A 25,677-nucleotide genomic window follows, 5' to 3' on the forward strand; every position below is an offset into this window, starting at 1 on the left:
AACCCTCCCCATGGCATCAGGGCAGCATTCCTGCCAAGTGCAGGAATTACAGGAAAGGGAAGATCCCAGCAGAGGCTGTGACTGGACTGAAAATACCCAAAAGGCAAACAGGAGGAAACCTGTGCCATGCTGTGCCCAGCGTAGAACCCTGTTGCCTCTATCTGCCCCACCACAAAACACAGCCTCTGATCTTCCCTTTGAACAACAGTGGGCTGTTGGCCCTGTGGCAACAAGCCCAAAAAGGTTCCTGAGTGTGCTGTGGGGAAGAAACCTCCTGAGGGCTGAAGCAGCAGTGCTGGGCAATCCTGGGGCAGAGAAGCTGCTGCTACATCCACACCAGCCAGCAAAGCACCAGCGATGGTCACACAGTGGGTGAGAACAGCCCCTTTCCAGCTCGGCCTTAAGGGGCAGCACACAGCTCCCAGCTTAGCCCAGGCAGGGGAAGCGCAAACAGCCTTTTCTACCTAAAGCCCATCTGTCCCATGGAACAAGAGGCCACGCAAGGCCTAGGAAAGCAATGTAACCAATGTAACCCATGCCAGCAGGTGCTCTGCAGCCTCTCTTACAAAAGAGGAGCCGCAGCAACTTGTTCTCAGCTGGTTTTATTCCCAAGTGTGTAAGAAATGCAGAAAGTTTCTCAGCTGTTACTGTGATTCTCGTCTGCAGAGATGGGGTGCAGCCCAACCACCAGTCTGAAACAGGACCCTTCCCGTGCAGCCCTGGGGAGACTGGAGGACCAAGCTGGACAGGAACCCAAGAGCTGGCATAAGCCCTTATCTGCTTTCCACACCTCCAAATCTTAAGCCCCCAGAATTAATCTTCCCAAGGAATAAGAGTGGCACCAAGTGGGCTATTAGGAGACAACCCACTTTTGCCTGCCTTCCTTCCTTCCTTCCAGCACAGCTCAGAAGGGTTTCCTCTCATTGTGCCTTGCACCCCAGCACACAGACGTGCCTCACCCAGAACTCCACTGGGATCTCCCGAGAAGAAACTCCCATCATCTCCAGCATCCTGAAATGAAGCAGAAGAAGGGTCTCACTCTGCTCAGCCAGCTCCCACCTGACATGGTGTGACACCCACAACCAGAGATGAACCCGAATGGTTTGGGGTGGAAGAGACCTCAAAGCTCATCCAGTTCCAAGCCCCTGCCATGAGCGGCAACACCTTCCACTAGAGCAGGTTGCTCCATGCCCTGTCCAACCTGGCCTTGAACACTGCTAGGGATGGGGCAGCCACAGCTCCTCTGCGCACCCTGTGCCAGCACCTCAGCACCCTCACAGGGAAGAGCTTCTGCCTAAGAGCTCATCTCAGTCTCCCCTTTGCCAGGTTAAAGCCATTCCTGTTGTCATGTCCCTACAGACCCTTGTCCAAAGCCCCTCTCCAGGTTTCTTGCAGCCCCTTTGGGCACTGGAGCTGCTCTGAGGTCTCCCCTTAAGGAGCCTTCTCTTGTCCAGGCTGAACCAGCCCAGCTCTCTCAGCCTGGCTCCAGAGCAGAGCTGCTCGCCCTTGCAGCATCTCTGTGGCCTCCTCTGGACTTGCTCCAACAGCTCCATGTCCCTTTTGTTTTGACCAGGACTCTTTGACTATGACCATCCTTATTCACCAAATTGTCCATCCATCACATACATGGCTCCCCAGTTTAGAGGCAAGGTTTTCATGTGGGACAGTGTCAAATGCCTTGCATGGCGGTCTTAACGGCAGATGCTTCCAACACATACACAGAATTTGTCTTGGTCAATGAGTAAGTCAGCAGGCACACTTGCCCCTTCCCAGCTTTGCAGCAGGCCCTTGTTGTGGGCCAAAATAGGCTGGTCAAGATGCAAGTGTCAGTGTTTTCTCCTGTCCTCTGCTAGTCAAGAGGATAGCAAAGAAACCCAAGACATCTCTGAGATGAGACTTAACATGGATACATCAGTGCAAGCCCACTGTACAGCTACATGGACTTCAAAAGCTTTAAGTCAACTGACTCAAACTGATGTCAGTAGTTCTGTGGTGAGCTGAGGATCTGCTGTTTAACCTCTGACGTGTATCCCTCCACAAGGGGGGAAGGAGGGAGCACATCACTGCCCAGCTCACTTCCAGCTTTGAAGGGGTCTCCACAACCTCACCCTCCATGCCCTGCTTGTTTTCCTAAGCAGATTTCTCACCTCTTTTCTGTCTCTTGGAGGAGGGATTTTGCAGCTTCAGGGTCATTCTTCATAAAGGCTTGATATGGAGAAGATGACTCTAAGTAACCCACCGCACCAGCGACAGTCATGGGAATTTTATCAAAGATATCGGTAATTCTAGGAGACATGAGGAAGAAAGCAGCATTGGCAAGTTAAATTTTAAAGGCAGTGAAACAAGGACAACAGATTGACAAGGTGGTGAATACCTGATACCATGAAATACCAACAGATGGAAACAACATCCAATTGTGGCATTTGGTAGGTAAGAAGCTCCAACTGATGCACTACTAGGGAAGCAGAGATGGTTCTAAGGACCATCTAACATAGTCTGTGACTTGATCAGCCCTTTCAATACAGGCCTATTCCCCTCCAGGAGCCAGGACACCAACACGCCTGCACCACCACTGCCAATATGTCCTTTATGCCTGCAGAGTCAGCCCCTGCCCCAGGCCTTGGTGGGGAGGCAGGCACTGGCTCCCTGCAGTTCTTGGCAAGTTCTTTCACTCACTCCACTGTTTCCCCTTCATCATTAAGTGATCAGCCCAGACCCTCAAATTATCATAACTTACCACAAAAAAAATCCCTAACCCAGTTCTGCCTTGAGCAGGAAGGGCTTTTGCACCCCTCAGACCTCACATGCTGGCCCAGCATAGACCCACATCCAATTCAGCAGAAGTGGAAGTGCAGCCCATGCTGGCCACAGTACAAAGACATGTGCTGGAAGCTGGCAGCTGCCTGCTCTGGCAAACCCAACTCTGTCTGGACTGGTGGCAGAGAGAGGAGCGGAGATGACACCTCTGTCCACTGCTGGTGCTGCACCGAGGGGGTTCTGCTCACCTCTTCTTGTCTGGGAACGGCAAGGCCTCGAAGATCTCTTTGTAGTCTTCCAAGACAAGTTTTATTCTGTGATGCGAGTATTTCAGAAGCAGGTCCCAGCACTGTAAAGGCAGTGTATTAAAAAGCAAACAGAGCCCTCCTGAAAGCTCTGTTTCATTTGGCCCTAGATCTGATGCATTCATAAATGTACTTTTTTATTAAACACTCTTGGCGTTGAAACACACCAAAATCTTTCTTAGCATCAAGAACTTCAGAATACTCTTTTATTATAGAGATAAGGGTCCTGTCCTGCTCCCTGCACTGCTGTTACTCATAGTGGAAAGTCTCCTTTTATCAAGTTATTAAAACACTCTCTGTCAAGAAACATCACTAAAAAAAACCTCTTTCTTTACTTCCCATTCTTTTCACTGTAAACAGAGCAAAAGAAGTCTCTTTGACAATACCAGCCCCCCCACATCTGCTCTGCAGCCCTTCTCTCCACATCAGTCTGCCTTATTAATCCTAATGCCCTCTTTTTCTCATCCATCCATCTTGCCATATCCCCCAAGCCCACTACTTTCCTCTCTGCCTCTAAGTACTACACACTTTCCCCTGCTCAGACCAGGAGGGGAAGCCCTGAGGTTTAGGTTTCATCACCTCACCTCCCTAAAGACCTGGGTCAGTTTTTCAGAGCACTTTCCATAGCGCAGACTCATGTCCATGGTGTAGGTGCTGATGGCCACGCAACCCCCCGGCCTGACCACACGCTCTGCTTCCCTCATAAACTTCTCAGTATCAAACCAATGTGCAGCAGTGAATGAAGTCAGGAGGTCCACTGAGGCATCCTTGAATGGCAGCTCCTCTGCAGGGCACACACTGGAAGGGGAATGGAAAAGGGCAGTGTGTAATATGGGAATTAGAGAGTAGCATATTAAGTCAGTACGTATTTCTTGGAGTTGATGATGACCACTTGGGATGTAAGACCATGGCTACTCAAAGTCTAGGATAATGCCCGCTCACACCAAGAATTCCATCAAATAGGATTTTCTTTGGTGCCAGCTGGCTGTTATAACAGTGACACTCAGAAAACTCCACCTCCACATGAGGACCTGAATTTTGCTGCCCCGACACTCACAGGTAGGAGACATTGGGCATGGAGGGGCCCTCCCTGGCCTCCTGGATCTGTGCTTCGCTGATGTCCATTCCCACCACTTTCTTGAAGTGCTCTGCAAGGAAGCGGGTGCCTTGTCCAGACCCACAGCCAACATCCACCACCAGTTCAGCAGGGTTTATCCTCTGCAGAGAGGAGCGGATGCATCTCAGCAAGCTATCACCCTATTTTGTATTTTCACTCCATTTCTTCCCCCAGCATCCACACAGGAAGAGCCTTGGAACGGTACAACCCGTGGAAAAAGCTCTTCTATGCCCACATCTTGCATTAAGCCCTACTGATCTATCCTTCCCAGTGTCACCAACCAAGGTGACACTCTCATCAAGGCAAATGCCACCACCCCACCAAATGCCACCACCCTGTTTTCCCTTCAGCCTGGCCATACCCCACGCACCTTCTCCCGCAGGTAGCTGAGAATGGTTCGCTGCAGCTCTTTGCCTGGTGCAAACCTGTATTTCTGGTAGATGGCTGCGTGCCCCCTGGTCTCGAACATCTGGGTGGCCATGCTGGGGTGACCTGGCATGTGGGAGGAGGCAGCCAGTCGGGTTTGTCACCACAGAATCCAACTCCTCAGCATGTGACCCTGAGGGCTGGACTCTCCATTTGCTGGCAGGGGCCCAGGGAGGATTTTGCCCATGAGGCTCCAGGCAGAGTGTGAGCATGCTCTCCAGGCATCCCTCCCACAAGTATGAGCTAATCTCAAAGCAAACTAGTGGCGTCTGACAAGGAAAAGCCTTCTAGGTTTTTAAACCCTTCCTCTCCTTACTCCTTTGCTTTCCCCATCCGCTTGGGTGCCTTCTGAAATAAATCACCACTCCAGCTGGACTGTCTGTGAAATTTGGGGGGACTGAGCAGAGCATCAGAAAAAAACTGACTGCAGAAAAGTTTGTTTCTAAAGGAAATCCGTGTTTTAGCGTTAGCAACACGATCACAGCAACTCCACCCTGCGTCTCCTGAACCATCCAGCGTTCCTTTTGTCCCTTGCTGCCCCAGAAGTGTCCAAAGTCACTTTTAAATACAGACTCACCCCCACAGGCAGGTGAGCCTGGCCTCACTGCAGGACCCCTCAGGCCTCCCATCACATCAGCCCCACATACACAGCACCATCTGCCCAGCATTCAGATCTGCTTTCACAGGTACAGCACACAGATCCCTTGCTCACCCATCAATTTACCCTCCTCCAAGTCCTATAAACCATACTGGGCAGGCTCCCACAAGTCCCTGATGGGCTTGATGATCTTAAAGGTCTTTCCCAACCTAGCTGATTCTATAGCACGCTGCTCTTCACACATCACACTGTACCAGAAGGCTCTTGGCCATATGACTACACCTCGGTAGCGTGAGGACAGAGCACAGGAGCCTGTCCAAAGGCCTCCCTGCAGCTTGACCAGCAACTGCTCCTCTCACATGCTTGCAACAAGCAAGGCAGAAGGATGCAACGACAGCGAGTGACACAACTATCAAACATCAGGCAGTAAAGGGTTAGGGCATGTCGTGGTGCAAGAAGGGACCCTGAACTGCCCCTGGCAGGCTACAGCAGCCCTGCCAAAACCCTTTTCGGAGGGGAGCCCTCGAGGTGCCTTCCGTGTGCTCACTGCAGCCTTGTCCCACCAGCAACCCCCTTTCTCCCAACTCCCACGCAGCTTCAACCCTCCTCTTACCGCTCCCAGCCTCGGCAGCTCCCAGCGCGCCCCGCTGCCGTGCTCCGCTCTGGGCAAGGCGGAGGCCCGGCACCACCCGCCCGCTGGAGCAAGGACCGGAAGACAAGGCTCGGCGCCTCCGCCCTGCCGGGATCCGGCCCCGCTGCAGCGTTTGCGCGGTTCTTGAGCCTGTGATGAGCTACGGACCGCGAGTGGGGGTGCGGGGCGGCGCTGCGCACCCCGGGGAGCGGTGCGAGGGGCAGCAGGTGATGCAAGGCAGCAGGAGAACAGGATTGACGTGCTGCGGGCACCCCAGAGCTGTACTCACAGGGGTGCTGGTGTCCACCAGAGAGCAAAGGCGCAAGCAGAGCCTTATATGACACCTGCACTGACTATAGAACACACAGCGTTGGAATTTCAGGACTAGGCAAAGCCCCTCCCCTGGTTTGGGGCAGGATTTTACCCGCTTGCCTGCTATAGTAATGCTCATTCCATACAGCATGAAGCCAGCATGGCCCTGGCTCGCTTGAAGCACGTTCCCTTCAGTGTGTATTCTGCACAGGACTGTGAATCTGTGCTCAGTAACACAAACTTTAAGCCCTTCCTAATGTAAAGAGAAATCAATGAAACTCCCCCGGGGACTGCAGATGGAGGCTGCCTTGAAGCAGTTTGCAGCATGGGTTGTGTCCTGAGTGTTTCATCTGGGTCATCTGCTTTTAATTGTACCTGGGGTGTCTGTATGTATGTGTGTGTGTATCTGCACCAAGGGAAAACACAACACAAGCACCACAAGCCTCCCCCCCCCGCCATGTTTTCATTATCTGCAATGTCCTACAGCATCTGGCAAGAGTTCAGCTTCTCTGGGGTATAGATATTCCCACTTTTGCCTGTGCTTTGCAGAGGGCAGGGCTGCACACAGGAAGGGATGATGTCCTGGGCTTCAGTCACCTGCCCTCTTTCTAACTCCGAGGTCTCCATAGCACAGGCTGCTCTCATGAGCAATGTACAGATGAGTCTCAACCTATGATCCTGCCAGGGGTGGGGCAGCTGCAGCTTCTCTGGGCAGCCTTGTCAAAACCTCCTACCTTGTTTTGGGAAGAGCTGCTCTGTTGTATCCAGAACAGAGCTGTGGCTCTCGGAGCAAGCCTGGCTCTGTAATTGTGTTTATGCCATCGCCAGCAGTTAATTTTCTGGCAGAAAAACCTTCCCTCATTTCACCTGCAGAACGCTTAACCAGCTTCTTTTCCTGCAGCTACAAAACACGTGTTGCAAAACTCACGAACTCCTGTAATTAATTACCCCCATTTCTCAAATGGAAAACAAATCCTAATTTCTGTATTTTAAACCCAGACACCACAACCCTGGGCCCTTCTGTTTTCTACCTGGGAAGCTTTAAAACTGAGTTTTCTCTTTTCCCTAAAGATGTGCCATTCATCCTCCTTCCCTGCAATGAAGTCAATGTCCCACTCACCTCCAGGTTTCACAGCTCCTACATCTCTTCCCATAGGATCCGGTGTCCCAGCTGACTGCTACACCCTTTTCAAGGCAGTTGGCACGTTGGCTGGTTGGTCTCATGCCTGAGCACACAAAATGTTGGAGAACAAATAAATTCTGCCTCCTCCCTTAGCTCACCCTTCTGTAAATCCTTCCCCAGAGCATGTGGGGGAGTTGGAAGCCCTGGCTGAGAGCAAAGCCCCAGCATTGGGATCTTCAAGAAACAATAAGAAACAAGTCCTTCTCCCATAATTTCACCTTTTAATTAAGAAAGATGGGAAGACTGACTGTGTGGTGATGAATGAAATGGAAGTTAGAATTCACCTGAGAATTCCTGGCAGAGCATGTGAGATCTTCCATGCTCCTGTATGCTTCTGGCCTTGAACACTGCCAGGGATGGGGCAGCCACAGCTCCTCTGGGCACCCTGTGCCAGCACCTCAGCACCCTCACAGGGAAGAGCTTCTGCCTAAGAGCTCATCTCAGTCTCCCCTGTTCTGGCAGGTTAAAGCCATTCCCCTTTTCCTGTCCCTACAGGCCCTTGTCCAAAGCCCCTCTCCAGGTTTCCTGCAGCCGCTTTAGGCACTGGAGCTGCTCTGAGGTCTCCCCTTAAGGAGCCTTCTCTTGTTCAGGCTGAACCAGCCCAGCTCTCTCAGCCTGGCTCCAGAGCAGAGCTGCTCCAGCCCTCGCAGCATCTCCGTGGCCTCCTCTGGACTCGCTCGAGCCACACAGTGGTGGCCAGTGATGGCCCGTTACAGCCACAAGGGACATAAGGGCCAAGAGGCCATGAACGCAATGCAGCGCCGCACCGAGAGTCCGGCAGGATGCGGGATGGTGCAGAGAATGTCTGGCCCTAAGTCGACCCTCTCCGAGCAGCCGGGGGAACGGGGAAGGGCACGGGGGCGGAGCGGCGGCCGGGGGCGGGACCGGGATGGGGGACGGAGGGACCGTAGGAGGGAGGGACCGTGGGAGGGACCGGCCCGGGGAGGGCCTGGCCTGGCCCGGCCCGGCCCGGCCCGGCCCGGCCCGGCCCGGCCCGGTCCGGCCCTGCCCGCCGCGCTCTTCGGCGACGCCGATGGGGCTGCGGGCCTGGCTGTACTCGTTGTGCGGCTGCTGCGGCTGCTGCGGCGGGGAGGCGGCGGCGGCAGAGAAAGAGCCCTTGCTGAGGTGAGACCCCGTCGGTCCCCTGCCCCTGCGAGAGATGGGGCTGAGCCCCCTCTTCCTCTCCCGCCGATGCTCCCACCGGGGATGGGTCCGGTCCCCTGGTCCGCAACCGTGCGTGAGCCCCTCTGCTCCCCCACTCTCAGCAGCTCTTTCCCGCAGGCTGGCTGCCCCGGCGCGCCACGCCGAGCCCCGTCTTCCCCCTAAGACCGTCTCAGTGATTTTACAGCCGCTGCTTTCCCTGGGGGGTTGGCCATCCCCTGTCAGAGCCGGTCAAGGTTCCCAAGGGATTTTCTGCCGTTGGTACCAAACTGCTTTCAGTTCTCTTTCCACCCGGGTTGGCTTCCCGTAGGGGCCGGGTTCTTTCTGACACCTCATGGGACAATGCATGCCAGGCTGTTGGACAGGGCTTGGAGCAGCCTGCTCTAGTGGACGGTGTCCCTGCCTGTGGCAGGGGGTTGGAACTGAATGAGCTTTAAGGTCCCTTCCAACCCAAACCGTTCCACGATTCTGTGCTAAATTTTAGCAAGTGAACCAAGGGCAGCATCTCTGATGTTTCCTGTGTGCTCCTCGCCATAGGAACTGTTCAGCTTTTGTCTTTCTATGGTGGGGTTTCAATAGAGGAGGCTGAGGCACTGAACAAAAAAGGGGTCCCCATCATTACGCTGTGGGTCAGGTCCCACTGTTGGGCAGAACTCTATTCCCAGGCAGGGGATGCTGAAAAGCAGATAACATACTGCTGGAGCCAGCTTTATATGAAAGCAACATGCATGTTGCTTCCTGGAGAACAGCTTTTTCCCTCCTGCTGTCGGTCACATCTGTCTTGTGCACAGAGCTGTGAGGTTGCTGGGGAAGGGGGTTTTGTTTAAAGATGAAGCCCCAAGTCATGGAAAAGAGCTGTGAGCTGTGCAAGCGCATAAAGGAGGGTTTGCATGTTGCAAAACATCTGTGTGTGGGGATTGCGGCACCTCTCCTTCCTTTCCAGCTGCCAGCTGGGGTCCTGGCTGCTGCTGAAGCCCATAGTGGGATCCCCAGCCCTGGGATGGGGCAGGGACTGTGCCCTCCCTGTGTCATCAGTGGGACAGGGGCATTTCAGGAAGGAAGGTGGGATGCTTCTGCTGTGGCCTACATAGGTGTCAGGTAATAGCAGAGCTGGCACCAGTGTTTGAAATGTCCTGATTTTGTGCTGTTAGAGCAGTTCCCTAAATAATAACCAGATAATCCCGAGCATGGGGCTTTCAGTGCAGGAAATTGGCAATTAACCTAAGGGGAGCAGAGCAGGCATGCAGGGAGGCTCCATCCTGTGCATCACTGGCCAGGGTGCCTGTCCCTCCCCAGGCACCTTTCTTTAGTAACATGCCTTCTGCTGGGGATCCACTTAATGCTGCTGGCTCTACGCAGGAAAGCCTGTATAAATGCTGGGCGTTCCAAAGGCACCTGCTCTTGCACACTGTGCTGGCATAATTAATCTAACAGCCTAATCACTGGCTTGTCCTTCTTCAGGAGGCTTTGGGCTTTTATTTCAAGGCAGGGATCTTGCCAAAGCACAGCTGCTGTATTGTCGGTTTTATTGCAGCATTGTTTAAAAGGAAGGACTTGCTTGAGATTTCAGATATTTTAGCTGAGTTTCAGATTTTGGGGAGGTGGTGTTGCTACCAAAAAGTTGACTTTATGACTTTTCACCTTATTTTCCCCAAGTGGACTGGTTGCTGCCTTATAAGTCCAATGTGTCAAAGAATAAAGCAGTGAGGAGGAGGTAATCTGTGTATAATGATGTGCATATTTACCTGGGCATATACAACCCATGAGGCCAGTGAAAGCAGCCAGCACTCTGTGTGGAGATGGGGATGGACCATAGCGTGGGGCTGGGAAAGGAAACCCTGGACAAAGCCAGTGAGCTGGGCTGTTGCAGGGAAGCATCTAGGCTGCCTGTCTGCCTCTTGATACACAAAAGTGGAATCTGGCTCAGGTGGTGTCCTTGGGATGCAAATAAAATGAGAATTTGGACTCCAAAATGAGTTTAATCTGGACTGAATGTCCCTTGGAGCAGAAATGCGTTGATGAAGCATTAGTGCTCTCCATTTTCTGGAGAAAACCCAGAGTGTGAAATGGGCTGGGTCCCCTCTGGTCCCACAGTAACCGCCAAGCAGGCTGCTGTTTGTGTGCTCCTATTTTTGCTCCTATTTCTTCATTTTAAATGTTTCCTGGGAGTCCAGCACACTCAGGGTGTTCCCTGTTGGCAGGGCTCCTTGTGCTTGTGTGGATTTGCTGACTCCTGGGCACTGCTTGCCTTCCTTACAGGCTGCTGGATGCTTTGGAAATAGAGGCACATTGGGAAGTCCTTACAAACTGTGAGGGAGTGGCTCATAAAAGCTAAGGCTTGTTGGTGTTACTGTTTGAAGTAATGGGATGCTGTGGGTACCAATAAGTCACTGAGTGGGAAAAAGCCTGTTGAAGGCAGGATGGGACTGGACACATGCTGAGAGCACATCTGGCTCCTGAGAGATGCCTTCCACGCTGGGATCCTGTCTGCTCCACCTTTGGAAAATGGTTTGAGAAAACCCATGCTGGCTCCAGCGTAGGAAGGGTTGAGTTATGCCATCCACACCTTCTAAGTTACGTTTGTTTGCTTGTCTTTAACGAGAGATTATAAGAGATTATCTTTTCCCTTATTACCTGTTGCTCAGGTTTTTGGTTTGTTAAAAGTCTAATTAAGCTTCCTGCAGGAATGCTGATGTGAAGGGCTTTTTCTATTTTATCTACGTGCTGAAGCTCATCTTAGCATCTTTTTTTTTGGCTTGGCATCATGGTTAAGCACCCGCAGTGTTATCTGATGTTTTGCTGGATAGCTTCCTTGTGAAAAGAATGAGATTTGGATAGCAAATGGAATAAACAGTGGAAATAAACAGAAGTGAGCAGGGATTGCCACAGGATGGCTGGTGAGACTATTGGGTAAGGCTGAAAATACTTTTCCATTTGTGGTGTTCTGCTCAAGTGTTTGGACATCTTGATTAGAAAAATTATGGAAATCCTCTGCTAAAAGATGTCCCAGCAGAATTCATAGAACTACAGAATGGTTTGGGTTGGAAGGGATCTTAAAGATCATCCAGTTCCAACTGCCAAATTAAATAATCCTGTAAAGAAAAATGCATACCCCAGTAGCAACATAAATCCATAAAATCAACAGAACTGCCACCAGTGCAGAGAAGACTTCACTTGGTGGGGACAGCCTTCCCAGAAGATGATGGTCTGCTTTGCTGACCACATAAGGCTAGAATTCACATGCAGGCTGTGGACATTTCCATCCCCAGATAGAGACGGGGCTACATGTCCTTTCTGCATGTTGGCACAGGTCCCCGCACAGCTCAGTGCATCTCTGTACCTCTCAGGTAGGAGCTGCTGGTGTGGTGAGCACCTGTAGGGATTGCCTGCTTGATTTGGTAGGGTTTGGGCTGCTGGGGAGAAAACAGACCTCTAGGGTCACACAGAAACATGGTGGTGGATGTGGGATCTCTGGAGAGCATCCACTCCAATCCCTGCTCGAGCAGGGTCAGCTGGAGCAGGTTGCCCAGGACCGTGTCGGGTTTAAGTGTCTCCAAGGACTCCACAACCTCTCTGGGCAACCTCAGTGTTCACCCACCATTCTTATGAGTAAACAGAATTTCCTGTATTTCAATATGTGTCCTATCATGGGGCAGCACTAAGAAGGGTCTATCTCTGTCTCCTTCGCTCTCTCCCATCAGGTACTTGCACACAGGCAAGTACGCGATGGTACTTGGGGAGGTAAAAGGATGATGATGAAGTACCTAACGCTGCCTCGTCTCTCCCCTTCTCTGCAGTAACAACAACCCCTACGCCTCCTTTGGAGCCACACTGGCACGGGATGAGGAACAGAACCTGTGGAGCACCCCACATGACGTGACCCACACAGAGGCAGATGATGACCGGGTTCTGTACAACATGATTGTGGTCAGGAACCAGCTGGACAAGGACTCGGAGGTGAGGTGGTGCCATTCCTGCACTAAGTTTCACCAAGCACCCGTTAAGCTGCTATAAACACCCCAAAGTCCCCCACTCTGGCTCACATAGACGTCAGGTCCTCCCATCTGCTCCATCACCCTCCAGATTTTACCCTATATCTGGTGTGGATGCATCTGTGGATGTCATCCCTGGGATGCTCCCTGAGCTGGGATGCACGGTGCCCTGCAAGCACCTCTACGCCACCACCACCAAATGTGTACTGGTAGCAGTGGGATCCCCAGCTCAATTGCCTAGCTTCACAGGCTGCTTGTTTGTGTCCAGTATTCCCCTGGTTTGGCCTTTCCCTGGTCAGACTGGTGTTAGCCCCGCCCGCAGTGGCGTTCACCCGGCAATGGCAGCGCCTGGAGCTGAGCTGCCGCTCCACTGACATGTCAAGTTAAATACTTTCCTGATGGGTTGTACAGCAATTATTGAGAAGCAGAGAACTGGCACAGCTCTTGGTGCAGAAGGGAAAAATTATCACTGTTACATAAAGGCTGCTTTGCAGCCCTGATTTCCTTCACTAAAGCACTTGGGTGCAAAGCAGATTTCAGTGGCCTGATTAGGAGCAGGCTGTAGCAAATAGTGACACATTCTCCCCTCTCTGATTGCTTCTAAGACCTCAAAATGCTTGCAGCAAAGCCTGGAGGCTTCCCATTTAATTTCAACATGATTCCATTTCATCCAAGAGACTGCAAGACTGTAACTCTTCCTCCTGTTATAGTCCCCTCAAAACCAAAAGCTAGCTCAGCTTTCACAAGAAGCCTTAAACTCCAGAGGTAAAGCTGAGATCAAAATTACAGTATTTATAACTGAAAATGAGATAATGCAATCCTTGTATACAGCTGACCAGAATCCCCATTTAATGTGTTTGTTTCAGGGGCTTTTGGTGGGGTTTGAATAAATATTAATATTAGAATAGATGATTTTGTTATGTTTTAATGGCTTCATGTAACCTTTACAGTTATAACTGAAGATATGCTCTTCCCTCCCCACTGCTGTTTTCTCTACCTTGTGATTGCTTGTCTTCAAGAAGACAGGGAGTGTCATCCACCCCAAATTAGCTGAAGGAAACAAGGACATCTCTGTTTTAGGGGGCTATGCCAATCCTTGGTTGTTGCAGAGCTGGGTGTACTTAGGCAGTACTGAAGCTCCTGATTCCAGCCCTTTCAAGCGCCTTTTAGCTTGGTTTAGGGCTCATGATGGGGCAGGCCTCCTACAAGCTATTATTACTTATAAAACAGTATCACAAATGGATGGGCTGCTAAAAGGATGGCTCCCTGGGCAGATGAAAGCTGTGTGTCAGCCCTGCAGAGGACAGCATCAGTTGTGGGTGAGCAGGAGGGCTCTCCTGCTCCTGCCTATCCTTACACCAGTGCGCCTGCTTGTCCTAACCCCTTGTCCTAGCCTGCCTGTCCTAACACCAAGGCTTTCTCCTGCATTCAGTGTATCAGTAAGGTTCTTAGTGGGTCTGAGCAGTCACCATTCCTGCCAGTGAAAAAGGGAAGTACAAAGAGCATGCGGCTTCCTCTCCACAAGAGATATAAGATCACATACCCTGGGGTCTTTATGCAATGCAGTTAATAAAAAAGCCTGAGGAGTACAACATCAGGCTGACTTTGAAGAAAGCCAGTGCTTGATGTGCTTTATTTAAATGATGGCATGGTGCCCTTTACAGCTAGTCATTGCCTCTCTCTTTTACAGCTAAGGAAACTGAGGCATAATGTATAAGCCCAGCAAGCTGTTGCAGTTTCCAGCTGCAACTGCTTCTGTGTGGCAGGACAGGGAGGGACTTGGCCAGCAAAGCGAACATTCCTGTGTTCGGCCTCAAGTGCCAAAATCTCTCCTTACTACTGGCAAGCATTTTAAAAGTAGGCCAGATTGCATTGCCCTCCCCTCCTAATGAGACTTCAGCCCTGAGAGAGAGGAAAAAAAGTCTAATTGCAAAGGAGCACTGGGCTGCAAAAGCCATAATCTGCTTTGGGAGCTGCTCTGCTCCCAAAGTCCCTAGGGAGAGCGTGTGGGTGCTGCTGGACAGGAGATGGAGGAGCGAGTTTTGTGTGTGCAGTGCACCAACATTACAAAACCATAGGTCCTCTTTTGGTTAAAAGGGGACTTAAAGGAGAACTATTGCCTCTATTGCTGCTCCTTCACTTAAAGAACTTCTGGTGTGCTGTGCACTTAGTCTATGCTTTGCCATTCCCCACCTTTTTCTTAGCTATTTTCTAGCACAGGACTTGGGAAGGGTCCCAGGATGGATCTCTTCTGGCCTGGTCATCATTGTGCTGTGGACTGCGGTAAATGAATAAACCAAACTGCATTCAAAGGGCCAGGTGCTCCAACACCGAATGCACCGTGTTATCATTTGTGGTGGGGCTGTCAGCAGCTTGCAGTGTTGGTGTCCTCCTTCGGGATCATTTCCTTGCTCCCACCGTGGGGCTGGACGCACATGTGATCCATGCGGAACTGTTTCTTCTCCCTGGCTCTTCCTGATGGCCCCACTGTGAGAAATCTGGCAGCTCCAGCCCAAACTCAGTGTACCCTTAGCTTGTATAAGGATGGCAGGGCTGCTTCTCACTGAACTAGGGCAGGAAGCTCTGCAAAGCAAGCACCGTGACGTCCCGGGTGCATCCTGTTTCACACACGCAATTGGTCTTCCTGCTCAGTGTTGTGTGCTGGGAGTGTAGGCTCATGGGGCCACTGACCATGGTGGAGCTTGCTGGAGCGGTTGCCAAACCCATTGTGCAGTAGGTAGATGAGGCAAGATTCACTGGAGCCTCCTAAAGTCAGAAAGACTGAGCGACTTGCAGCTTCACATTTCTCTCTGCTTGAGGCTGATGAGTGTCACATCCTTGGATGCACTTTTGGAAGCAAAGTGTGGGCAAGGAAGAGTATGTGCAGAGAAAACCAGAAAAGCCATAGCTGAAGGGCAGGCTGAAGGGGGCTGATAAAGCTGATGCAGCCTTTGGAGATCAAAGCTGTTGTCAAAGCTTTTGAAGGCTGGGGTCAATGTTTCAGATACGGAAATACGCTCCTGTTCTGCAGCATTGTTGAACCTGGTGTGATGTAAAGCAAAACCCCATACCTGGAGGTGAACTGGGGACTTTCTAGGAAAACCGGATGTTCCTTAAGATACTGCATATATATAGGTGAAGTCACTGTTCTAACATGTGCCCTGCTAGTGTGGAGGAAAGCATTTTGTGGGGAACTGGACTACTGTGGCTCTGACAGTTCTCCAGTTTTAACAGCAAGAGCTGCCCTGGGCTCATTGCTTGGCTTATGTATGTGATGTGGACCTCCCAGAAGTCCAGTTTGTGGTGGTTTTGTTGCTTCAGTGTCTTCTGATGGGTTGCATGGCATCACCCAGCTGTGGGCAGAGCGCCTGAGCTGTTGCACTAGCACTGGTTTCAGAGAAGGAGCCAGGTTTTGGGCAGCTGCACCACAGGGCTGTGAACAGAAACTAAAGGTAGGGTTTTGCATTATGACTAGGGAAACATTGTTCTTATGGCTTGTAAATGCAGTGTTTATTTCTTCTTTCGGCTTATTCCTTTGGGGCAGGTGGCATCATAAACCCCGGTAGCAAATTCCTCTGCCTGCATTTCTGTGAGGGACCTGGCTAGCAGAGTTATGCATGATCCTCCTGGGAACCCATTAATGAGCTGACACAGACCCTTTTTCTGCTTTCTCCTGCTCTCCTACTGGCTTCTTTGTTTTTAAACAGATTGCAGAGAAGGTCAGTATTGCAACGTGCTGTTGCTGGGGCATGCTGGGTTTGAGTGCTGATGGGTTTGTAGAGGGTTGGGGATGCCAGCTGGGGAGCCCAGAACTGACCCTCTTAACCTGTATGCCTTTCTTAAACTGAACCCAGTTTAAGCTTTTTCAAAGCTGCAAAGTCAGTTGATGGTTCAGTGTATGAGCGTGGATCTAGAGTTTGTATTTGCTCAACTACTTCCGGCGCAGCCACACAGGAGCATCCCTGGATGCCATGTGGTACCTTCCTGCACTGATATTTCAGTTCTTCCCTGACAACTCTGTTTTGACCTCATTTCCAAAGTAACTCTTGAACAGAATGGTGACACCAATTACTTTCAAAGAAATAAAGGAAATGTTTCTGACAGAAGGTTGCTTTGGCAACATGAAGAAAGCTCCATACTAACTAGAAACTTTCATATGATCAGGGATGAAAAGTTGGACAGTGCTTGCCTGTTTCCTTGGCACACTTTTTTCCAGAGCTCTGAGTTGTGCACCAACCTGGCTTGTATTTCGTGCCCAGCATTTTCTCACCTCCGTTTGGCATTTGCAGTTTTAGTGTATCACACTACAGTCAGTTTTCCAGGTAAATATCTGGAGGGCTGAGCACTCAGAGAAGACAGCTGGTGGAGTTCCCCTGCTGCTCCTGGGATGTTCTTGACCCATGCACAAAGGATTTTCTCACCCAGGGCCAGTAACTGCAACCTGCTCTGGTTTCCTGCGGTTAATCCATATTTTGGGCAAAAGGGCATTTATTTCTTCAAGGATTGATTTTGAATGCAATGCTGGGATGTCCCAGACCCATAGAAACACCAAGGATGTGGGCGCACAGAATGCGGTGCACAGATGCAGCCGAAGTCTCTGATGTTGCCCATTCCTACACCCAGGCAGGACGAGCATTGCTCTTCCTCTGCTTTGTTGTTAAAGGGAGATGCTTGGTAGAATAATTTTGGGTGTGGAAAGATTTCCTCATTAAAGTAACACAGCAAACAGCCTCCTGCCCACAGTGTTTAGGATGCCTCTGCCACAAGAAATTGCCTGGGAAAACTCAGGATTGCTGAGGCTGATGGAGAACAGGGCATGAGTCCCTCTGAGAGCTCAGCCCATTGCTGCTCAGCCTCATCCTCATGATCTCTGCTGTTAATCCAGAGAAAATCAGGAGCAGCTTCCCTGCATGCTAAGCACTGCTTGCCGTGGAGCTTAACCCTGAAAGCTGCTGCCAAGTGCCAGCAAACTACGTTTCAGGGAGAGGAGCATCTTCCTCCCCCCGTCCCCCCACCCTGCCCCGGCTCGCTAAATCATCTGCATGAAGCACACTTGGAACCACAATGGCCATCTGGATTGACTATCTGTGTTAAAGCTTGTTTATCTCTGCAGGAAGGCAGAGACATGCCGCTTATATCCCCACAGCATGCCCAGATTGGTTTGCTCTCCTTTCTGCTTATACCATGGGATCACAAGCAGGCTGAGATGTTTCCAAGTGATCCCTGCCAGCAAGGACCATCGTGCAGCCCTTTTAATCTCTTTTTAAACCTTTCAAGTCTGCAATAAACTTCCCACAAAGCTTGAATGCAATTCAGCCCCCCTTCTCCTTTTCACTGAGGGGATCTGGGTTCCTGGGTGCCACAAGAGAGGAGGGTCTGGTCCCTGCCTGCTTTCTCTTGCAAAACTAGCTGCAAAAAACTCCAGGGCTAGGAACTGCAACCTACTGTGGCTTCCTGTGGTTAATTCAGATTTGTGCAAATGGGTAATTTTAATTCAAGGATTGATTTTGAGTGCAGTGCTGGGATGTCCCTGCCTGCTTTCTCTCTGCTCTATGGGAAGATGAGCAGCGCAGAGTGAGCAGAGCTGTTTCCCCTGCTCTCCTGACCTGAATTCACCAGTGACTTAACCCCAACGGCTGCTTCTTCCAAAGTCTGATCTCCAGCTCAATATCAGATCAGTTCTTTAGGGCACCAGGTATCGGAAAACCGGTGGGATTTCTAGAATACATCCAGCCTTTCTGCGTGTTGTTTAACCCCTTTGAAACCAGCATGACACGTAGGAAAATCCCAGGCAGACAGCACAGATTAATGCCTGTTTATTCTACAAGAGTCCATCTCTGTAATCTGTTGCTGAGAAATGAGATTAATTAAGGTTATTAGTGCAAGGGAATTAGCTGAGCGAGGTTATGACCTGCTGTTGGGATGCTTCTGTGAATGCATCCTTTGCAGTGTGGGCATTGATTAAACTCAGCTAGTAAAGTACTCCTGGTTTTCCTGCAGAATATATGGATTTTCACAGGAATGCATACTTATAGAATGGAATCATAGAATCATAGAATAGTTTGGGTTGGAAGGGACCTTCAGATGTGTTTAATTGTGCTGGTATAGCTTCAGTAAATAACCTTAAACTCTTCCCTTTTAGACAGTGACCCATTATGCAGATATATCATAGAATCATAGAACGGTTTGGGTTGGAAGGGACCTTAAAGATCACCCAGTTCCAACTCCTGCCACAGGCAGGAGCACCTCACACTAGACCAGGTTGGTCCAAGCCCAGTCCAGCCTGGCCTTGAACACTGCCAGGGAATTTAAAGCTTGAGGTCAAGTGCAAGGATTTAAGCTGTAGAGCTAGATGAGGCATTAGCTGTAGCAACTGGCAGCTACTAATAGTTATTATGTCAAATGACTCCAGCTCAGTCCTCAACCATCCACATGCATCCCACTTCTCTGGTATTTAAAAAAGGATACCCCAGCCTTTAAAAAAAAAAAAAGTCTATTTTTTTCTTGTTTTCTCATACTTTTGAAACCCTGCCTACTCCAGTTAAATGCCAAACAGAGGGCTGAGCAGTTTGGAAAAGCCAATGTTTGACCATGCTGAGAGCAGTAACTTTTAGTTTCCCATGGGCTATCATCAGCCATGGGAACTGCATGGCTATCATCATGCCAACTGAACTGCAAGGCTATGGAAATAAGGTGTTGCAATATATTAATGTGTGGTTGTGGTTTCTCAAGCTGTAAGGGCTGAATAAGGTACTTTCACAAGCTCAGGTTTTGATACTAGCTGGAGTGTCAAGGTTTGGGGTAAAGGGCTTTGGCCCACAGACCTTTGTCAACCTTCATACCAATCCCTCTGTGCCAACATCGACAGTTCTGCTCTGGATCTGTTTCTAAAAGCTGGAATTCCTAGAAAATCAGCAGAAACCTCCCCACATGCAAATGATGATCTCTTATCCCTTTGCTTTGCAGGAATGGCAAAAGCTCAACTATGATATTTATACCTTACGGCAGACCCGAAAAGAAGTGAGAAGCAGGTGGAAACACATTTTGGAGGATTTGGGTAAGCTAGGGGACAAAATGATGTGATTTCTGTGGTACCAGTGATGGTTCAGAATGGGAATAGCTCTACAGAATTAGGCTGGTAGAGGAGAACCATAGGCAAACAGAATGAGGTTGCTGAGCAATGCCATCAGGTAGCCCACATAGCAGCTGAGAGCCTGTGGAGATTCTCCAGAGCTCAGGCATGGCTGGGAGGAGATGGGGCTACCGTGGCACATCAAAACGCCTGTAAATCATGATCAGTGGTGGAGCCTTTCAAGCCTGTAATAGCATGCAGAGTCATCTGTTTCAAGCTTCCTTGTGGAAACTTAGCAGGGACACCTGCGAGTTCACATGGGTTTTTCTAAACAAGATCAACAGGGAGAAATGAATATTGCTTTCAGATTTGAACACAGATAAGTCTTATTTTTCTTCCTTAGCCCATGCCTTTAGCTGATGAGAGCTAAACCACCCACTTTGTTTACTCCTATTTGAAATATTCTTTCACCAAATGAAATGACTCAACAGTGGCCTTCCTACTTTTGGAATGTTTCCTAGCCTGCAAATAGTGAACTGCACCCACCAGTCCTGTGTTCTGAGCTGCTGCTCCTCTGGAGAATTCAGTGTGTGACCTGGTTTCTCACATACATACATAGCATGTGACACTCAGGCCGAGGAGATGTCCCATACTGACACATCAGTGTGGGGACTTGCATCATGCTCTGAGGGAGGTTGGCAGCTAATGAGAGAAGGATGTGGGAATTGAGCACACTTGTTGGGCTGTTCAAGGGCATTATCACTGGGAGACAGAGATGGGTATCTCAGCTGCTCCTGCCCTACCTGCTGTTCTGGGTGGGAGGAACACGATGAATTCACGTAGCCGGTACAGAGCAAACACGGGAAGGATCAGTTGACACCCTTGCATTTGTTACTGCATGTTGATGTGGCTCTCCGACATCTCCCTCACGTCTGCAATGGCTCAGGAGCTGTTTTGCAAAGGGTGGGGAAGCTCAAGGCTGGGGATCATTTGGCCTGAGCATAGCTAAGTGCAACCAGATGTGAAATCTGCTGTCTTTTGTTATCTAGAGCTGTGCTTTAATCCAAAGACCACCACTCTTTCCTCATAGGTATTTTCAGGTGAGACACACCACCACCAGCTCCCTGGAGCTGAACAAAGAGTTAATGGTAGCCATTACACTGAAAGATCCCTGCATTTATTTTCCTCCTTTCCTTCCTTGGATACCCTTCCTATAAGGGATGCTGACTGCTAAAGGAAAAATTACCCAGTCATTCTTTACTGCCAAAGGTTTTTTATCACTGTTACCTTCCAACAACACCAGCCCTGAAAGCTCTGGCAGCATCAGAAATCAACACCCTGGCTGTGGAAAGCTAGCAACAAACTTGCTCTGAACGCTTATACCTGCCTCAAATGCAGACACAGCCTGCCTGAGGGAAATGCTAGTTTGTTTTAGCAAACAGGGAATGCAGCAGCCCAAGGTGGAGGGCAGGAATGAACCTCGCAAGAGCCTGGAGGGCTCAGGGATGACCCTGCTTGCCTGTTTGACTCATTTCTGTAACATCCCTTTCCCAGGTTTCCAGAAGGAAGCAGACTCCCTCTTGTCAGTGACCAAGCTCAGCATCATCAGTGACTCTCAGAACATGGGCAAAGCCCGGGACATCTTGTTAAAGCTCTCTGAAGAGACAAACATCTTTCCAACTAGCTGGGAGCTTTCTGAACGCTACCTCTTTGTGGTGGTGAGTAGCTCCTAGCATGCCTTCCTCCCCACTGCCCCATTCCTGCAGGTGAGCTCAAATGAAGGGAAGCAGGTAGGTGAACTGTGTGTAGTGACTGTGAACCTCTGTTGCTTTGTTAGGACCGGCTCATAGCCCTGGATGCTGCAGATGAGTTCTTCAAGATGGCCAGCATGGTGTACCCGAAGAGACACAGTGGGGAAAGAGTGGATGATAACCAGAAGGCCCCGCAGTGCACCTCTGTTGTGATGCCCTGAGGAACCTGCCATGCTGGCACAAGATGGGTAGTAGGTTTCTTCCCTTCTGGGACCAGGCTCCTCTGATGAGGGGTTAGCACAAGTAGTGCTGCTCCTTGTTTTCCTGCAGAGAAGCAAGTGGGCCGGCCAGAGCAGAGCGAGGAGGTCAGTGAGCTGTGCCCCACCAGGAGGGTACAGGAAGGTGGATGCTGGTCCCAAGGTCCTCCTAAGCAGAAGGGAGCAAGAACTGCTGTAGTGTAGCCCTGACAGAAGACCGCTAGCCAAGTAGCATATGCAATAGGCACAGGGAGAACCTGCTGTGCCAGGTGTTGCTACCAGTAGCTGCAGAAGTTGAGATGCCTGTAGTTGCAAACCCTGCAAGGAGATCCGCGTTTTCACCATCCATTGGTACCTGCCACTGTCCCCTCCTTTGACCCTGCTAGCCAGGATGATGAGAGAGGGAGGAAAAATACTGCAGTCTGCAGCTCCATGATGTTTCTCTGTGCACTGCTCCTCTTCCTCATACCCAGTCCATGGCAGCCACACCAAGGGATTCAGCAAAGAGGAGCAACACTCTCCGGGAGAAGAGTTAATGCCCTGGCAATGCCTCGGAGCAGTGTTACAGTTGGGTACTCTACCCCAAGCCATTAGTGGTTTGGAGGTGTTTGTGTTGGGGCTGCTCAGCCTGACAGCTTAAAAGAAGGTAGATTTTAGGAAGGTGCCAAGGTCAGAGCTGCTGAGAATTTGGCTCCTGTGTTGTCCTCAGATTGGCTGCCCAACATCTTAATTCACTTCTGAAAGTTTTGGTCTTAATTACATTAAAAAAAACCACTATAAAGCTGCATGTCCTTTCAGAATATATGGTCCCTGCTGTTAATGAGGATTTTTAATGAATATCGTTTATATCTTGGGTTTTGTCTGATAATGAGCAATAATTTTAAAACACTGGATTTGATCCTTTAAAAAAAAGTGGAAGTTCTACACTGATTAACACACGTGCTGCTAATTGGCCAGTTGGAAATGCTGGTTACACAGGACCTCCCAAAATAGCAAACCAGAGCTTTTATTTGTTTATACCTACAGTGTTTGGAATATATATAAATATATTTATGAATTGCTTCTGTTCGTCTGTCTTGATGGGAAACATTTTTGTCAACTCAGGACATCAGTGAAAACGGAGCTTAATAAACAAGACACATTACAAAACTAATGTTTCTTACTCTCTGCAACCCTATTCAGGCAGCAACATTTGTATTGACTGAGGACAGCAGTTGGGGTATTTGTAGAGCATACGCCTCAGCGACATGTTCTCTGCACACTTTCAATTGCCTGTTGGCTTGCAAGAGTAGGGTTGTTTGCCAGCCTAAGACCAAAAGTCTCTGTAGGAGATGAGGGGGATTGAATTTAATTTCAGTGGGATTTAGGTGCTCTGCTCCCGGTGATTTTCTTCTTTTTCTCAGTAGTTCATCTGCACTTTGGAAAACCTCCCGTGTTTTTACAGAGAATAAACTTCATTGCATGACAGCTCAACTGCTGGAGAACAGACCCAGCAGTCTGAGGAGCACAGTGCCATAGTACGTGACACCACCCAAAAGTCAGCCCTTGGGATGCTATCGCTTTATAGTACCGCTATTACATGTTTTATGTAAGCACGTGGTGCGTAAAAAGACCTGATGGTCTCATGGGTGAGGACATTGTTAGATATGGTGCTGCTTTATTTGGTGGTGGTCAATGTTAAACAGCGCCTTTGCAGAACCATCCCTTGGTGTCACTTGTGGCTGTGAAACCAGTTCTGATATCAACAAAATGCATTTTGTTGTGGTAACTTAATAGGACAGCAACTGCCTAAAAAGGGCAATAATTAGGAGCTCTGGATGAGTTTAGGTACTGAAGAAAGGCCCTGTGCAGGGGGATAATGGAGTTTCAGAGCACAGCCGCAGGGAGGAGAAGGAATCCACAGCAGCATGGAATCAGAGCAGAGCTGCTCACTTCTGTGCAGCAGGGAGGAGTCACCAGGCTCAGGAGCTTGTGCATCGCATTGTGCATTGATCCCATCATGAGCAGAAAAAAGTGTCAGTCCCAGCACTCAGATAAAACCGATCATGGGGTAAGCAGCAAATATTGCAAAACAGCCTTTGGTGAAGTATAAGGATGCAAAAATGCTAAAAAATATCTGCAATTTGAAAATTTACAGAAGCCATCAGAAATGGTTTTCATAGGGGTCCAAGCTCAAGTTTGTCATTCTGTCATCTCAGTAGGAAACCCCCTGTCTTTCATGCACTTGAGGTAGAAGTCCAATAAGCTGTATTTCAGTCAGCAAAATGCAGAGTAATTTGCCTTTTATAATGTGCATAGAACTTACCAGGGAGGCACACATCTTAAACTTAGCTCAGATTTGGGCCTCCTCATGCACCAGGAGAAGGAAATGCAGCTCAGTTTGTCTCCAAGTGAGCCTTTGGCTGTGTGTCAGGGACCAGCAGTAGAGGGCCCTTCACCCGGAGCCCAGAGATGGAACACACTCACATAAGGTTCAGATGCTGCCCAGTTGCCTATTGGTACTGATCTGCCAGAGATGTTTAAATGCCGTGTTTAGGCTCTCCAGAGGAAAAGTTACCTGTGTCTGTACAGCAGATATAGTGGGACTCTCCTGTTTAATGGCAAGAATAGAGATGGGGACATCTTCCAATCAAACTCATACCAAATTCTGGTAAGTTAAAATCACTGGCACTGGCAAGCACTTGTATTTGGGGTTTTAAACTGAGAACATGATATTAAACTGAGACATTCAGATGGTAAGACCACAGTTAAGCATGATACCCTGGAGCTGCTGTGACACAGACTGTCAGAGGCATCTGGGTAGACAGAGGCTTCCTAGTGATGCTGCCTCACTGCTGTGGTCCTGGATGGGGAGAATTCATCCTCCAACAAGAGCAATTACCTTCTTCACTAGAAGCAAACTTTGGTTTTGCTCATTTGATGCACCATCCAGCCCTCCAGCTGCTGCTTAGATGGGCTTGAGTCTCCCCTGTGACCTGTATCATGCTTGGACATTTGTACTGATGTCTTTGACATCCTACATGTCTCAGGTGCCGCTAGATATCTGCATGCCACAAAGATGATCAGAGGACTGAAGCATCTCTACTATGAAGACAGGCTGAGACAGTTGGGGTTGTTCACCTGGAGAAGAGAAAGCGCAGGGAAATCCTAGAGCAGCTCCCAGTGCCTAAAGGGACTACAAGGAACCTGGAGAGGGGCTTTGGACAAGGGCCTGTAGGGACAGGACAAGGGGGATGGCTTTAACCTGCCAGAACAGGGGAGGTTGAGATGAGCTCTTAGGCAGAAGCTCTTCCCTGTGAGGGTGCTGAGGCGCTGGCACAGGGTGCCCAGAGAAGCTGTGGCTGCCCCATCCCTGGCAGTGTTCAAGGCCAGGTTGGACACAGGGGCTTGGAGCAACCTGCTCTAGTGGAAGGTGTCCCTGCCCGTGGCAGGGGCTTGGAACTGGATGAGCTTTGAGATCCTTTACAACCCAAACCAGTCTGTGGTTCTATGATTCTATGTGGGGAGCCAAATCCTGCCTGCGCCCAGCGAAGCCAGCCAGGGAAGCGGTGGCTGCAGGAGAGCCCCGCGGACACTAGATGTCACTGTTCCATCAGCCATGCTGCAACATGCTGGGGGAAACCATCCTGTTTACAGTGCAGGGGAAACTTCTCAACTCTTTCTTGCATGCACCCCGTCTCTGAAGCCTGCAAGCCCTGTCTGCCTGGTAAAGCTGGCGGGTAGATGGTTGTAATTGCCCGGTGCTTTCCGTGGCAAGACCATCTCTCCTCTGCGAAGGTTCTAGGGCTGGGGCCAGGGCCTCTGCTCCTGCTTGGAAGTGCCTCTCTCCATGGGGCTGGCTGTTGCAGGAATTAGCATGTTTGCTAAGGACGTCAATTTTTCTAACTAGAGGGTAACTTTGGTACCCCTTCCTTTGCCAGGAAAGGTAAAATCCCAACAATTCTTGACCATGAGCAATGTGAGAAGGGTTAAAGTGCAGCTGGCTTTAGCTGGCTTTCAGGTGATTTTTTTTATTCTCAACTTTGTATTTAACTAATATTTCAACTGGAAAGCAAGAACAAGGAAAAAAAAAAAGAACATTTTTCTTTCATCCATAAGACATAGACATGTGCCAC

General features: G+C 49.8%; 2 protein-coding genes across 2 annotated transcripts; one reads left to right on the plus strand and one right to left on the minus strand.

The window, feature by feature from the left end:
* Positions 1–679: 679 nt before the first annotated feature.
* LOC130600739 (putative methyltransferase DDB_G0268948) lies at positions 680–4,689 on the minus strand. The gene is made up of 6 exons (XM_057412337.1): positions 4,550–4,689; positions 4,120–4,280; positions 3,647–3,860; positions 3,006–3,106; positions 2,148–2,285; positions 680–1,011 (listed from the first exon to the last, which is right to left on the minus strand). Exons 1-6 carry the CDS (start codon positions 4,676–4,678, stop codon positions 921–923), a joined length of 834 nt encoding a protein of 277 aa, XP_057268320.1. The 5' UTR covers positions 4,679–4,689; the 3' UTR covers positions 680–920.
* Positions 4,690–8,343: 3,654 nt separating this feature from the next.
* On the plus strand, positions 8,344–22,042 carry MREG (melanoregulin). The gene is made up of 5 exons (XM_057412336.1): positions 8,344–8,454; positions 12,288–12,447; positions 19,449–19,539; positions 21,109–21,272; positions 21,392–22,042. Exons 1-5 carry the CDS (start codon positions 8,363–8,365, stop codon positions 21,524–21,526), a joined length of 642 nt encoding a protein of 213 aa, XP_057268319.1. The 5' UTR covers positions 8,344–8,362; the 3' UTR covers positions 21,527–22,042.
* Positions 22,043–25,677: the final 3,635 nt, after the last annotated feature.

The sequence above is a fragment of the Pezoporus wallicus genome, unplaced genomic scaffold, assembly GCF_028554395.1.
Source record: "Pezoporus wallicus isolate ANWC-B61680 ecotype Strahan unplaced genomic scaffold, APGP_CSIRO_Pwel_v1 contig_6566, whole genome shotgun sequence".
Lineage (NCBI taxonomy): Eukaryota > Metazoa > Chordata > Aves > Psittaciformes > Psittacidae > Pezoporus > Pezoporus wallicus.